A 16,512-nucleotide genomic window follows, 5' to 3' on the forward strand; every position below is an offset into this window, starting at 1 on the left:
AATGGTTGAAGTTGTTTTTTTTAATTTGATTTTAATTATTTTTAATTTTTCATGTGACATGGCATTTACACATTGTTATTTTTTGACGTGACAGCTAGCGTGGAGGCGTTTAAACAACATGCACCATGAGCAGATCGAAAAAGGGGTTAAAATGCTCAACTTTGAAGGGTAGAGGGGTTTGGTTGACAAATTCGTAAGTACGAACACCAGCATGATAATTCTGGATAAGTACAGGGTCTACCAGACAATGAAATCTCTCTTAAGTTAAAGGTTGAATAATATATCAGTCTCTTTCTATGTAATTGTCTTTGATGTATTTACTTTATAGCCTTTATTTTACTTTTTTTTTTTGCGCGGATTGCCCTTCATTTGGGGTGGTCTTTAATTTTTGCCCTTCAAATTAGTTGTCTTTAAGTTTTGCCTTTTCGCTTAATCTGTCGAAGTTATGGGTTCGAACCAAGAAAAAAAAAAAAAAAACGCAAGGCAGAATTTTGAAGAGGACTACTATTGGATTATGGCAGATGATTGCAAAATTCTGGCAATGTAAATTCTGCCTTAAGGCAGAATTTTGAAGAGGACTACTATGAGATTATGGCAGATGATTGCAAACTAACACTTATACTAATGGGGCATAGTTTGCATGCCTAATGGGGCAAAGTTTCTTGCAAACTATGCCTTATCAGGTAGATTTTACTAAGGCATAGTTTACCTGCAAAACTGTACCTTAACACATAGTTTGCAGGCAAACTCTGCCCCTCAGGCATAATTTGCCTACAAACTATGTCCGATGGGGCAGAGTTTGTAGGCAACCTCTGCCTAGCGAATTTTCTTTTAATTTTTGCCTGTGCAGGAGTTCGAACCCGAAAACCTAAAATTTTAGGCCAAGGACAAAAGTTAAATACTTTCATTTTGATGAACAAAAATTAAAGACCACCCCAAAATGAGGGCATTACTGCGAATTGCCCGTCATTTTATAACAGTACCAGCATTATTGTATTTAAGTGATAAGGCATGTGCCGTATAGGACCGTACATGATCCAATAACTATAGCCCAACCCAGATACAAGGAGAGGACACACCCGTTTACTTTTTATACTATTTCCCAACCAACTCCTCCAACTTCTTGCCACGTGTCAATGACCAGATTTCCACTAAAATAATGTACAAAAAATCAATCAAAAGAATATCCAGGAGTCACATTGTGTCATCACTGTTGAAAGGAGAACCAACCTGGGTCTCTGATTTTGTCCATTTGAAGAGACAATTATGCAGCTGTTAAATGCATTGGAAATAGCTAGAATGGCTATGAGGGAACAAAATAATCTAAGTGCAGAAATAGCATTTGGGACAGTTACATGGTTTGTGTATGCAGGGATCTCATGTTTCTTGGTACTTTTTGCTGGAATTATGTCTGGTTTAACATTGGGTCTTATGTCTTTGGGTCTTGTTGAGCTTGAGATCCTACAACGTAGTGGCACCCCTGCTGAGAAAAAACAAGCAGGTTTACTTTCTTGATAATACTTGTCAAACAAATAATTAAAAAGATTGCTTTTTTGATGATGTTTGTGTTACCTTTTGTTAGTGAATTTGTATTTGTTTGCATTATTTGAGCATGTTTTATGAAATGGGGTCTGAATAGAGTTGACTCCAATTAGAAATGAGGCGTATTTGATTGATACTACTTGTCAAAGAAATAATAAAAAAAAAAGATTGTTTTTTTTATGAAGTCTGTGTTACCTTTTGTTAGTGTATTTATGTTTGTTTGCATTATTTGAGCATGTTTTATGAAATGGGGTCTGAATAGAGTCGACTGCAATTAGAAATGAGGTGTATTTGATTGATTAATTGATGGATAGGAATACATGTATGGTAGGGAATATTCGTGGTTGTAGTAATTTTTGAAGGGTTTGAGCTTTTGAACATTGCGGAATGGATATAGAGGATTGGTATTGTAGTCCCCAATTAGTTTGGATTGAAGCATAGAAAAAATGATACTCCCTCTGTCCCAATTTATGTGGCACAGTATGATTTTCGAGAGTAAGTTCCTTAATTTTGACCGTGAATTCAAACATAAAATCTTTATGTTTTTTAAAAATAAATATCATATAGTTGAAAACTACATAAGAAGTACAATAAGTATTCTGGAATTGTGATTTAAGTATCATTTTTAATCTGTCTGTTGAGTTGATCCTTCGAAAACTGTTGGTGCTTTTTCCTTATGGGTTTACGTGTCATTGGGGAGTGGTCAACTGGTCATAATGGCTGTTCGCTTCATCATTTTCTCTGTGAGCGTGTGGTAAAAAAATGAAATCAGATGTTTGTGAAGCTCAAGAATTCTTGTTTTCATCATATTAAAATGCGTATTCTTAACAGACGTAAATTATAACTCGCTTTGAAAATTTATTGGCTGTGTGAAATGAATGATGTTTGTTACTTGTATATTAATGTGATTTTGGAGCTTAGTCCTTGAACTAGTTGAGATATTTAAGGGTAATACAAGTCGAAGTGAACTAGTCATTTCTGGAATATCATTCTGACTCCTTTAAATAGGACTGATTAATGCCTAATGGATATAGCTATCTCTGAATCTAACGTATCCATGTAGCTAGATGTAAATACAGGAAAACCTTTAACTATCTCTGTTATTTCTGAGTTGTTTCCTTTTTGGTGGAATGTTTTTCTCATTTTCACTGATTGCGATCTTTTCAGCTACAATATTTCCTGTTGTTCAGAAGCAACACCAGCTTCTTGTGACCCTACTTCTATGCAATGCTGCTTCGATGGAGGTAATAACCCTGATATCTGGCTTTTTTATTCAGTCTAGAATGCCTGTAGTTAGGTTTCCAAAATGTGAAACAAAAACGTGAAGGGGGGGTTGGATTGGGGGAAGGTGAGTGGAGGGGGTGAGCAGGAGAAATGCAACAGCTAATAAACATTTTATTTGTTAAATTGGAATGGTTGCTGTTGATAAAAAAAATTTGATAAGGTTTAAGGCAATTTTGATAAGGTTTTAAGGCACTGATGTAGTATTTGACTGCGGGGTTGTGCAAGCGAGGTGATGTGATCATGGACTAGAAACTAACCCAGATGCACTTTCATAGCCTAGCTAAACTAAAGCGTTGGGAAAAATCTGAAGGGGACACAATTGTTGAATCAAACTAATGAATCAAATGAGAGAATAGTGATACTTGTTCAAGAAAAAATGATTGATGAAAGTAGATCAAATGTGGAGAAAATATTAATATCTTTATGTAACTTATTTACTTATAAAAGTATGTATTTTTTAATGAAGTGAGGTGATGAGGATCTTTACTTGTTTTTTGCTTTTTCATTCTTCCAATTTCAGGCGCTACCTATATACCTGGACAAAATTTTCAACCAATATGTGGCCATTATACTATCAGTAACCTTTGTTTTGGCATTTGGAGAGGTAATTTCTACTGCTTCTCAGTAACTGGTATCTTAATATTTAAGAGTTATACGTGATGCTGTGATACTCCTGCTATTCTTTGATTTCAGGTTATTCCTCAAGCAATATGCACTAGATATGGACTTGCCGTAGGTGCAAGTCTTGTCTGGCTTGTTCGTATTTTGATGGTTCTATGCTACCCAATTGCTTACCCCATAGGAAAGGTAACTACTACAGTCCTTGAGCAATTGCTTCAATGATATAGCTGGCAAGTACGACTTTTTTCCTTGAGATCATTGGAATTATCCAAGAGAAGTGACAAAACGATTTAGCCAAAACAAATGCATTAGCTTAAGTTAATTCCATTATAAGAACATATCTAAACTGTTTAAGGCATTTTTCTAGTCACATGGCTATTGTGTGTTTTTTCTTTTTTTGGTTGAACTGAAAAATTGTATTAACCAAGTGAGCAATATGTGCAACTAACTCATCGGACTCTAGAGTTAGATCCTAGAAAAATAACCAAAAGCAACAATTTAAGCTATGGCCTATTAACTATCAGCTAGCTCATATGGTTCTGCACTTTATAACTAGTGAGATATCCATGTACTAGGAATTAGACAACCATCTAACAGGGGTAGTTTTAAGTTTGGCCAAGACATTAGCCCATTTCGCCTGCTTCTGCCCCCTGATGTGCACTTGTAAAACTATCTCCTTGTGTCTGTCCTTGCAGTCCCTTCTTCTCTTGCTTGAATCTTAAATGGTTCCTTTCGATCCACACATTGTAGATAACAACTGCAAATAAGTAACCAAGCACTAAAGACTATCCTCTGGTAGCATGTATCACAGATGATACCCCTCAAACCTCAGTTTCCCAGTCCCTAACATGTCGATGAATGCCAAGCTAGTTCAGTAGTGTTTTCCATAGATAGCCAGAGTACTTACATTCAAAGAAAAGGTGCTCTTGGGATTCTTCTTCTTGAGATGAACAAAAGACACATTTTGTATCAACCTGAATGGCCCATTTGCCTAACCTGTCCACTGTTGACAGCCTTTTGTTCAATGCCATCCACATCACAAAGTGACGCCTTGGTAGTAATCCAGTGGGTCAGTGCTAGCTTCTTCCACGGAGGTTTTGGATATTGAGGAACCATCGCAAGATAAGCTTTCTTGATACTAAATCTCCCATCACAGTGAACCATATCCTCCAGCCACGATCTAGCATCAAAAATCTTTTGGAATAACCAGCAAGCCTGTTTTGGAGCGTCCGCTGTGTTGATGTCCTTGCCCTTTATATGGAAGTGGTGAATCCACTGCACCCCAAGTGTTTCTTTGCCCATGGTTACTGCCCAAAGAAGCTTAGAAAGTGTAGCCTTTTCCAAAGGAAAAGATCCACCTGGGTTGGCAAATTGTGTCCCAAGCTATAGGAGCCCTTCTTGAGTATTCATTGCTACCAGTCCAAAGAAAATTTCTACACGCTGGTGATCAATGAGAGGATCTTCTTTGGAATCAAGAAGACTTGGGCCTAGTAGGTTTGCATTTCAAATAACGAACTTTTTATCAATTGAAGTCTACCCCCATAAGTCAAGAACTTGGAAGTCCAAGATTAACTCTTGCTATAATCTTGTCAACCAAGGGCATGCATTGGCTAATGTTCAACTTCCTAGATGCTAGAGGTACCCCAAATACTTGAATGGCACTTGTCCTAGAGTGAAATGCATTTCACTAAGGAGCTGATCAGTAACTTCAGTGGAGATACCTGCAACATACATGGAACTTTTGTCCAGATTTGCCTTTCAATACTGAAATCTCAGAGAAATGCTCAAACCTGTCCATCATCAACTTGACTGAAATAGTGTCTGCTCTACAACACATAAGGAGGTCGTCAGCAAAGCAGATATGTACCAGCTTCATCTTGGCACACCTGGGATGGTAGTTAAATGAAGGGTTATGGCAGAGTTGTTTCAGTGATCTATTTTAAGTATTCCATAGCCAGAACAAAGAGGTATGGAGACGTAGGATCTTCTTGCCTCAATCCTCTTTTAGCTTGGAATGTAGTAGTCAGGCCTCCATTAATCAGCAAGGAATATTGGACAGTCTTTAACACATGTTATAATTAAATTCACCATCTTGTGAGGAAACCCAAACTCTATCAGCACCATTTGTAAGAATGGTGATTCAACTGAATCATAAGCCTTTCTTATGTCCACCTTGACTATGCAGCTGGGAGAGAAGGTCTTCTTCTGTTTATACTTCTTGATCAATTCATGTGCAATGACCACATTGTCATGTATGTTACTTCCCTCTACGAAGGCAGATTGTGATTGCCCAACCAGAGAGTCAACAACAGTCTTCAACTTTCAACTTAGCTGTAAGTACCTTGGCCAAAAGTTTGTACATTGTAGAGCAACAGGCTATAGATCGGAAGCCCTTCACACAGGTAGGGTTTGGGACTTTAGGTACCAGAGTTAGAGTAGTACAATTAACTTCCTTTAATAGCTTAAAAAGAGGGCAGGCCGGTGCACTAAGCTCCCGCTATGCGCAAGGTCCGGGGAAGGGCCAGACCAGAAGGGTCTAATGTACGCAGCCTTACCCTGCATTTCTGCAAGAGATTGTTTCCACGGCTCGAACCCATGACCTCCTGGTCACATGGCAGCAACTTTACCAGTTGCGCCAAGGCTCCCCTTCTCCTTCAATAGCTTACCATTCTGAAAGAAGCTTAAGACTGCAACTATCACATCAGAACCCACTGGCCAGTATTGTTTAGAGAACTCTACTGGGAAACCATGCACTCCAGGAGATTTGTCACAAGGCATGTCAGCAAGAGCCTTCAGAACATCCTGTGTGATGGGACTCATGAACAACTGTTGTTGTGCTTTTTAAATGATTTTGATAATGACATCAGTAATGTCTTGCATGTCTAAGAAGTTGCGTAGTTTAATATAGATGTTCCAAGCCTACTAAAATAGATCTTGGTCCAACTGCAGAAGTTCATGTAATCTTGATATCGTTGTATATTCAACTATATTTATGTGATTCTCATTTAGGGTTCTTTCTCGTAGAAATTAGTTTATAATTAAGAGTTAGTGGAACTTATTGTGTTGATGGTACTGATGTAGTTTTCCTATTCTTATGGAGTTAATTAATTTGACTCAATTTATGTTTTACCTGAACGTAGCACAAATGGAGCAAAATGGATAATGAGGATTCTTCTAGTCGACCCATCTAGCTTGAGATTGACGTGTAGTTGTTGTTGTTAATGTTAGGTTATATGATTCTCATTTAGGGTTCTTTCGTGTCTAGAAATTAGTTTACCATTAAGACGAGATCTTGTGGAACCATTGTGTTGATGCTACTTATGTTGTTTTCCTATTCCAATGGAGTTAATTTTGACTCAATTTAGATTATGTTCCATACCCGAATGTGGTACAAAATGGATAATCAGGATTCATATAGCTGACCGCTTCTAGCTTGAGATTGACTAGTTGTTGTTGGTATTGTTGTTGCTGTTGTTAAGGTTATGGTCCAATATAAGTGTCCTTCATAAAGGTTTATCTTTTTCATCTTATTTACTCGGGTATTTAATACTTTATGATCTTAAACAGATATTTTGACTAATTAAATAGAAATAATAAATGACACATTTTGAACTATATTTCTTAAAGCATATTACTTGCTGCCAAAAGTGCACAAATGATCAGCATAATGGTGACAGACACTTCTTATATGGAGCAGATATGGATATTTGAATAAAAGATCCTGGTAACTGAATGGGAAAAATTCAGGTCATGTTTCTCACTTCTAGGAAATGTTTGGACTGAGCTGCTCTCTGCATTTGAACTTTGGAAAGAGCAGAAAGGACTTATCTGAGGATGGCATTTGCATTTCTTTTTGGCTACGCATATATTTGGCTAGATACACAACTTGTTACTTGATTATATCTCTCACAAGCTGTGATATCAATGCTCAACAATATTTTGGAAGTGAAAAGAGATTAGATAAAGGAGGCTTGAAACACGAAATGTATGATCTGAATTTTTTCATAGTCAATGTTCTAACATCCTATTTTTATGAATCCTTATACTAAATCAAAGACAAGCCAATCTCGTAAGATTTTGATGGCATATGAAGTACTAAAGTCTAAAGGTGAATTTATTCTTCAGTGTCTTTGCACTTCAAATTTAGCTGGTATTTTATCAATTGTCTTTTCTGTCTTGAGCTAGTCTGGGAAGTTGATAACATTTGTCTATGACATTTTACTTCGTCTTATAATGGTCTTAATCAAGAAATGAGATCTATATCTTTCTCTACCTAGAATATATAACAACACAACATTTGTGCTTCTCTAAATTAGGTTTTCCTGACTGCTGGTGAAATTCTTAAAGTTCTTCCAGTTTAGGGTGACAGTTCTTAGAGATGGTAGAATAGAGCCTTTGACTTCATTTATGCTGGCTTCTCTTTGCAGATTCTGGACTGTGTATTGGGACACAATGAAGTACTATTCAGACGTGCTCAGCTGAAAGCCCTTGTTTCTATTCACGGCCAAGAGGTTTGTATTGTATTATGATCTGCTGGAGTAATTTTAATGTGTAACTAGCTGTTACTAAGCTACAAGTTCCTTTGGCATTTCATAAACCATGATTCATTATTGAGAAATTTGTGCAGGCTGGCAAGGGAGGTGAACTTACACATGATGAGACAACAATCATTAGTGGAGCACTGGATTTGACTGAGAAGGTAGTGTTAGTGAAACTGTCAATTGTAACATATTTTAATATGTCGGTATCTCAGAAACTGACCCTTAACTGAAGTACACCAAAGGAATATGTAGTTTCTTAAATCTTCTAGACTTTCTTTTTACTCTCCTTTTTAGCCAGGGTGGTGTAATGATGATCATCTTATCTTTTGTTCTATTTTTTTTTCCCTTATCGATAGACTGCTGAGGAGGCAATGACGCCCATTGAGTCAACATTTTCATTGGATGTCAATTCAAAGCTAGACTGGTGAGTGTTGGCAATTAGACTGGAATGCTCTTAACTAATCAAACTTAGTCTTCTGCTCTTCAAGTCCTGTGAAGTGTCATGCTTCTCAGGTAATGAACTGTCAGGGCATGAGATTTCACTGTCAGATGTATGCACTACATTTTCCCTTTAATTTTATGTTGTAACAATAAGGAGTATGTTTGTTTATCTTGGTTGTGGCTTTCTTTATGAGAATGAAGCAACTAATGAGTCAGTTTTCATGTGCTAGGCTCAAACACTTGAGCTGACGGTTAACTTCTCGAAATAGAGTTTGTTCTGTTATCAGTTCTAATGATTGAGGGCTAGCACAATGCTTCCATCAGTTCTGCTTGGAACTCAAAATTGAATAGTTTAATGGTAACATGTCATATATCTACTTTTCAGATCAGGCAATCCATGCAGGCTTTCAGTTCAATGCTTATGTGTACCAAAAAGAAGTTCAATGCTTACATGAAACTGAGTTTGGGATAATATGCCATTACAATTTGGCTGAACCAATTGGGAGACACCTGTGGTTGGCAACAACGTTCACTTAAACACCACAACTAAATCTTGATCCATTTAGACACCTGGGTAGGGCCCGACTCGGCCATTTAGACACTTTTCGCTGACATGGCACCATGAGTGTAATACATCCAATCTAGGTGCGTGAGAGGCTCATATTTTTTTCCTTAATTTTTTTTTTCCCATCTCCTTCCTTATTCTCTCCCATGCCACCAGCTCCTCAGATCCGCCATTCCCACAACCTCTGTTATCACCATATTTCCTTTCCTCTCCCTCGTCTTTTGCCACCATACCCACTACCCAGAAAATTAACCTTAGCAAACAGGTTTTTACTGTATTAGTCAAATCAACACTGGTGGGTGAACACAAGTAAAAGAAAACAAACCCATGATTGAGCAAAAGCCATGAACACAGGACCTTAAGAAAATCGTAGACTTTTACCTACTTGATTTCTTGCTAATTTCAATTTTATAACTATATTTGTCAATGGCAAAAAAAATAAGGGAGAAAGATGTGCTGGTGTTAATAGTGGAGATTTAGGGGAAGTTTGGTAGTGAGAACGGAGCAAGAATAAATGGGGAAGGGGATAATATTCTGAGAAAAAGAAACAGAAAGAAATGGAGAGATTCAAATGCAGGCGAGATTTTGAAATAATTTTTTTTTTAAAAAAGGAACAAAGAGAAAGGGAGAAAAGTTGTGGTGGCCTTAATGGTGGGGATCTGGGTGAAGGTTGGTAGGGAGGAGGGAGCATGAAGAAGATGAAGCGCAGGAAGGGGGTTTGGGGTGGGCGTGGGATAGAGACTCTAAAGAAATGCAAAATAAAAAAGAGGTTTTCTTTTTTAAAATAAAATTTCCATGTGTCACATACGGATTTCTTTAGTTTTCCACGTAGGAGGCGCTTGGCAATACACGCTTAAGCTGATTCTGAGAATGTGTAAAAAAGTGTCTAAATGTCAAGTCGGGCCCTACCCAAAGTGTCTCATGGAACAATGTTTAGTTGAGGTGTCTAAGAGAAAGATACTGCCAACCACAGGTGTCTCCCGATGGGTTCAGCCTTACAATTTACATAATTATCAAGGCTTATTCTCATCATCATCTTTTCTCTTTCTTTTTTTTTTTTTTTTTTTGGGTGGGGGGCTGCAACGGAAGATTATTTAGAGGTTTAAGAGGATCGCTTGCCAATTGAACCTTAAGAGTTGACTTATGATTATGTTCTTAGTCTTCCAAAAAAAAACTAGGAAAACTCTTTCCTTATGAGTTGTATAAGATTACCTTCATTGCTGTATACAGTAGTTATGTCCTCGTGCAAATGGTTATGCTTGCATTTGTTATTTCTGGGGTCCCTGGGAGGATGTGACTAAGGATCTATGTTGCTCGGATATGGGTGTGGGCACTCGAATGGAAGGCAGATCTAGAAGTCGGATATCATCACCTAAATCTTAGGATTTGGGGAAACAAGTAGGAGTACGGTTACCTTTGTTTAGATACAACCCGTAAATGTATATTACGAATATGTACTTTGAGAATTAAGTGAATTTAATAAAATAAAAGCTAATATAGTTAAAAATTTATAAGCACTTAATAGTTTATTCGTAAGTTATCTCGTATAATAGCAAAAGTGTTCCAAGTACTTTATGTATGAATATGGACTGAATGCATCTACCATATGAGTATGACAGCCCTGGAAATGTTTCTTCTGAATTAAGTTCTAGCAAGTGATTAAATCGATTTCTTTTTCCCCATCCTAGGGAGGCAATGGGAAAAGTTCTTGCTAGAGGTCATAGCAGAGTTCCTGTGTACTCTGGCAATCCAAAGAATATTATCGGTCTTCTTCTGGTTAGTTTTGCATAACCTTCACATCACGCTTCACTTGTAATTCTGCTACTCTTTGAAGTCATGATAGTTTGGTACTTAAATAATGTTAGGTAAAAAGTCTTCTCACAGTGCGGCCGGAAACAGAGACGCCAGTTAGTTCTGTTTCAATTCGAAGAATTCCACGGTATTAATTTCTAATTCTATACTTTTTGTGTTTTACATTTGTGACGTTTAAGCTAGAAATGTTGTTCATCATACATCTTTTCAGAGTTCCTGCTGATATGCCGTTGTATGACATACTAAATGAGTTCCAAAAGGGTAGCAGTCATATGGCTGCAGTGGTGAAAATTAAAGGAAAAAGCAAAAAATATCCCTTGGTCATTGAGGAAGAGAAATCTCAGGATAAGTCAGATAGCGTTGTCGTTGATATTGAGAGAACTAGATTACCAGCAGCAGTAACCTCACCGGCATCTGGTGATGCAGTGACGAATGCATTAACTCAGTCAGCAGATGACATTGAGGATGGTGAAGTAATAGGTATTATCACATTGGAAGATGTATTTGAAGAACTTTTACAGGTATCTATTGGGATTCTTTTGTTTTCCTACTTCCTCTTTCGCATATTTGGTGTATAACAGATGGTACTTACATTTTAAAACTGATCATGGTGCAGGAGGAAATAGTAGACGAGACCGATGAGTATGTTGATGTACATAGAAGGTTGGACAGACTTAGAGAACTTAGTTATATCTAATCAGTGTTATATGTATGGAAGAGGATATTCTAACATTGATTTTAACAGGATACGCGTGGCTGCTGCAGCAGCTGCTTCAGTAGTGGCACGAGCTCCATCAATTCGTAGATTAACAGCCCAAAAGGCAGCTGTAAGTGCACATATATCTTATATGACTGTCCCTAAATATGATGAAACTTTCTTGAAAGTCAATGTTCATCATGTGAGATTTCTAGAATACATAACTAAGGTTGCAAGAAACTGGGTTAGCATTTTGACATCAACTGATTGTAAGTAACTACATGGAGCATGAGCTTTTATTTGTGCACCTAATGCACCTATTTTAATTTGTATATTTTCTTTTATAAATCTTTGATGCGTCTAATATTCATCAATGTTTATGATGGGATTATATATCTCTCTCCTAGATGATTTACCAATCTACTTAACACTATCAAATAAAAGCATCCTCGTCTTTAATTAACTGCTTGTACAAACAACTGAACTCTCCCAATTCTCCCACCCCTTCTTTCTTTACATGGAAAAAAAAAAAAAAAAAAAAAAAAAGGTAACAAAATGAAGAAGACTACATTTATGAGGGACTGAAACTGGAAATCTTCAACTAACAGTAAAATCTTGTACATGTCTTCTAAAATAATTCTCTCAGTCGTTGAACTTGGTTTTAGAATATATAAATCCAAGCGGCATAAAGTTTAAGAGGAGGCTATATTGGTAGTAGATTACTGTGAAGCATTTCTCTTCGATTCTTGAACTTGTTACCTTGTTATTCAAGTGAAAATAATGATTGGAGAGGTAACTACCTATGTTGCTGTACATGTTAATTAAAGGGAGTTTTGCCTTTTTGTAGTTCAAGGTAAACGTTTTTCTAATTACGGCGGACTTTTTTATTTGATTCTTCAGGGAGGCCAAAGTAAGGAAGGACAGAGCCCCAAAAAGTCCAGTGAGGACCTTTCTACCCCAAGAAGAATGCAAGGGAGTCTTAGGGAGCCTCTTCTTGAGAACAAGAGACAATAATAATTTGCTGAAGCTTCTCTGTTTCAGTAATGGGTGAAACCAGAGAGAGGCTCTGTAAATTTTGAAGGGAAAAGGAACAAATGCTTCTGCAAACTGCATATATAATTTTGTGAGGATATACTTATTTATATGAATTCATACCCACTGTTGGTAAAATGTCTCAGGTTTATTAATTTTATAGGAATACTATGATTTCCCTGCTGTTTGTAAAAGACAAATTGGAAGTAACCATGAATAACCCCCTATTCTTGGCAAAGAAATGAGAGAAATTTAGCTCATTTTGATTATGTTCTGAAGGTTATATTTTTAAAATTAGTAACTAAGTGGAAGATATCACAAGTTGTTTTTATGCAACATCATCAATTAATAAACCTTTTATAGACTCAGATCTTCTTTTCTTTCTTCTTAGTCATTAAGTTGCTTAAATAATAGGGCCAAAGGAAGGTCCTTAGTGTACACAATAGTTGCTAGAAAATGAGTAAATAAGTAAAATACAAACAAAGACAAGAACAATGGAAGACGAAAGAGGAGCTGGAAATTCTGAAGCTCTCTTTCATGTTGCCCACTAAAAATGTAAAGAAGTTGAAAAAAACTGAACTACTGTTATACTTCATTTACAAGATTCATGCAAAATCTTCTGAATTCCATGTTGAGCTAAACATTATAAGTTGGAACATCGACTTGAACAAATGCTTGGTCATTTTATTTACTTTCCTCCTCCCACCCTTCTCCAGGGGCTCAGTTGAGTGGTTTGTAAAAACTTGGCCGCACCTAATATTTACACTAGACTATAGTAAATTACTGATAATACAGAGGTGAGAATGTATGTTCATTAACCACGGTTAAGTGATAACAATGCATGTAAAAACACATGTCATGTTTTCATTGGATTGTTGTAAACACAGGATGTGAGTGAGCTTTTTCTAATTCAGAAAATGACATAAGAGTCTGCTTTTAGTTTAAATTGCTGGCGTACAAAGTTGTCTTTAACTTTAGAAAAGAAAGGGGGAGGATTCAGAATTTGAACTCACTGCATAAACTTAAAATATTTAGTTTTACTTGCTGGTACACAAAGTTTTCTATTTCTAAACTTTACAAAGACACTTGATTTTGTGCCAATAAACAAGAAGATGGCTCAAATTACTAAAAAGCTTACCCAAAGATATATAGTATGCTATATTGGAGTCTCTTCTTCATCAAAATGTTCAATCATTTTATCATTCCAAAGAAGAAGAGTCACTGAACATCTCCAAATGATATAAATCCTTGTTCTCTGTTCTTGAATGTACTTACAACACCTCTGCCATGACCTAAACTTTAATTCTCTTGGCAATAGTAAGTCCCTTGTCATCATGATCATGAAACTGACCAAATCCACTAAGAACTTGAAACGTTTGGCTATTCAAGAAATGAATATTGGAGAAACTAATAAAGATATGTATTCTTTGATAGCAAGATTTATATAGTTGGAACTTTGAAAATACAACAAAAATAAAATGTAAATTTTGAGGTAATTGACAGATGTTGTCTGCTGATTGGTGAGTGTGTGCCAGCCTGTAAGGGGACCTACTAATTTGGAGAGAAAATAAGCAGAGTGATCAGCTTGTCTCCCTGCAGAACTCCACTCAATCCAATTTGTCTACTATTTCAATACTTAATTCTTATACAAGAAGCCCATATTTGTCACGCTTATAAACAAGTGTTTTTTTCAACAGTTTGTGGAGATACTCGTACAAATAGTTGTAGTTGGGAATGAATATTATTGAGATATGCTACTAATTAATTAGTCTCAACAAATATTATCTTTTTACTATTGAAAAGAGAATATATGGTAAGATGAGAATAAAATCGTCGTAGTCGGTTTAAAATACATGAACTTTGATATTTTACAATATGAAAATGTTCTTAGCCATTGTCTTGTCCTAGTCCCTTTGCTTATTCCAAAAGGCATATATAGTACCGGAAACAGTGCAAGGAATATGGATTCTTTTCAGATTGATTAATAGTACATATTTTCATTGTGCTCCTCTCATTCTCTTTACACACTATTATTCTATTTTAATTAGTTATAATAAACTGTTTACTGCATTTTTAGGTTAATTAATGAAGAATATTATACAAAGTGAATAATTAGATGTTTGATGATTGCTCCTCTGCTTTTTTAATCTACACACACACACACACTCATACATGTTGTTTATGAAGTGAATATTTATAAAAAATTATTAAAGAAAAGAAAAGGAGAACATATAGACCTCTTCAAAGAGGAAAAATGAGAAGGTCAAGTAACAAAATGTAATTTACAATTACAAAGAAGAAAAACAGAACACGATATTTACATAAGGATCATGAAAAAACAAAAAACAAAAAACGAAAAAGAAAATTGAACTCAACATATCTAGGAAACTAAATCATCTATTATTATGGATTCTAAGGTACTTGTAACACAAAACCTATAGTTAATTATGCAAATCCTCATAGGATGTGATTTACACAATGATGACAAAGATTAAAAAAAAAAAAAAAATTGAAGGTAAAAAATCAAAAAAGGTACTCAAACCATTAGAATAGAGAATCTAAGAGTAGTTGTCCCAACACAAAAGCATAGTTATGCAAATCCTCATAATGTAGAGCTTCCCTTTCTGTTGTTTCACCATTCTTTTTACCTTTTCAAATCTCAGCAGCTTCCTCATATTCTTCCTCTCTAATATTAACCCAAACTTTGCACTAGGTATTCACTACTAAATAGACCTCGTAGCAATTTATACATGGCTTAAATTGTTAATCTCCTATATATAGATAGATATAGCATGCAAGAAGGAGACTTTAATTAATTAGTCAATATTAGAGTAGGGTCAGAGTGCACCCTGAGATAACATCCATATCACGTGCCCTTTCTGGTTTATAGTACTAAGTCTTCCAAGTATGTATAAATAGATAATCTTTGCCTGCCACTATACTCATGATTGCCGCCCGTGTTAACAGTTCTATTTAAGTTTAGCTTGATAACATCTAATGTAAATTTTAACTTCCATATGGGTAAATTAGCCCCACTGTTGTCTCTGTCTTTTCATGAGCACCATTATGTTACTACTTTCCTAACTTACAAAGGGACATACATAAATCAGAAGCTAGTTTAATTTGTTTGGAAGAACTTCCTTCCAGGATCCCAGGAGTATTTATGCCCCCATCCATGCAACATTAAAACTTCACATGACAGTCCAAGTCCATGATACATTCATACATATGGTTCATTTTTGTCCAACAGATCTTCAGAATTTGTTCTTTGAGTTACTCTATTATATCGAACCTAAATACGCGATAATGTAAATTTGTGTTTTGACTTATATGACACTTCAGTTTTTTCTCTCATTTCGATATAATATTGATTTGCGTAAAATGTTATATGCATTTCTTTTTCAAAAGCTTGTCAGCCTAGAAATCTGTCAGTCTTTCATCTTAACCCCGTACACATCATTCTACCCTCTATTAGGGTGTCACATACTCTCTCAGGCCTATTCCTTCTCAAAGACTGACCTTTTTAGTCGATGAAATCATAAGATTATAATAATTAGTCACGAGCTTTTCACAGTCAAAATCAAAGGTTTGTTGGTGGAAAGATCGGCATGCCTTCTATTTGTAGTTGACTTTAAGCGCACCTGAACTACCCATAGTCGTTTATTTACATGCTTGCACTCAATAGTTAATCAATTCGTTTGGCCGAGTGATTCAAGGGCGTAGCATTAATGGAACTTCTATGCGCTCTGACTCTATTCATCACCGAAGATATTTGCATGATATAACCACTGTATTACATTGCAAAATTCAAATAATGGTACTTCACATATTGTATCAGAATGATGAGTTTCCTCTTTTTTATTTAATTTTGAAAATCAACATACCGAATAACCATCAAACTATACATAGTTATAGTTCTCTTGAACGGAGTTCAGTGCAATTTTTCTTAGTACCGCTTGCCTTTGTAGATTTGCTGA

The 16,512-nt window shown here is 36.0% G+C and overlaps 1 protein-coding gene and 1 long non-coding RNA gene across 2 annotated transcripts; one reads left to right on the forward strand and one right to left on the reverse strand.

Annotated features, from left to right (window-relative positions):
* The first annotated feature begins 1,120 nt into the window (after positions 1-1,120).
* On the forward strand, positions 1,121-12,795 carry LOC132063391 (DUF21 domain-containing protein At4g14240-like). Its single transcript, XM_059455910.1, has 13 exons — positions 1,121-1,501; positions 2,710-2,786; positions 3,347-3,430; positions 3,520-3,633; positions 7,875-7,958; positions 8,075-8,146; positions 8,345-8,412; positions 10,683-10,770; positions 10,860-10,933; positions 11,018-11,327; positions 11,423-11,469; positions 11,552-11,633; positions 12,404-12,795. Exons 1-13 carry the CDS (start codon positions 1,267-1,269, stop codon positions 12,515-12,517), a joined length of 1,449 nt encoding a protein of 482 aa, XP_059311893.1. The 5' UTR covers positions 1,121-1,266; the 3' UTR covers positions 12,518-12,795.
* A 130-nt stretch (positions 12,796-12,925) lies between these two features.
* On the reverse strand, positions 12,926-15,299 carry LOC132063392 (uncharacterized). Its single transcript, XR_009416370.1, has 2 exons — positions 13,674-15,299; positions 12,926-13,288 (listed from the first exon to the last, which is right to left on the reverse strand). It is a non-coding gene; the product is annotated as an uncharacterized LOC132063392 (long non-coding RNA).
* Between the last annotated feature and the right edge of the window lie 1,213 nt (positions 15,300-16,512).

This window comes from Lycium ferocissimum, chromosome 7, assembly GCF_029784015.1.
Source record: "Lycium ferocissimum isolate CSIRO_LF1 chromosome 7, AGI_CSIRO_Lferr_CH_V1, whole genome shotgun sequence".
NCBI classification, from domain to species: Eukaryota; Viridiplantae; Streptophyta; class Magnoliopsida; order Solanales; family Solanaceae; genus Lycium; species Lycium ferocissimum.

What these genes read in the sequence shown, in the direction of transcription:
- LOC132063391 (XM_059455910.1), top strand. Translation starts at nt 1,267, where the DNA reads ATGCAGCTGTTAAATGCATTGGAAATAGCTAGAATGGCTATGAGGGAA. An exon ending in GCAATGCTGCTTCGATGGAG is followed by an intron (nt 2,787 to 3,346) that starts GTAATAACCCTG and finishes TTCCAATTTCAG; the next exon opens with GCGCTACCTATATACCTGGA. An exon ending in CACTGGATTTGACTGAGAAG is followed by an intron (nt 8,147 to 8,344) that starts GTAGTGTTAGTG and finishes CCTTATCGATAG; the next exon opens with ACTGCTGAGGAGGCAATGAC.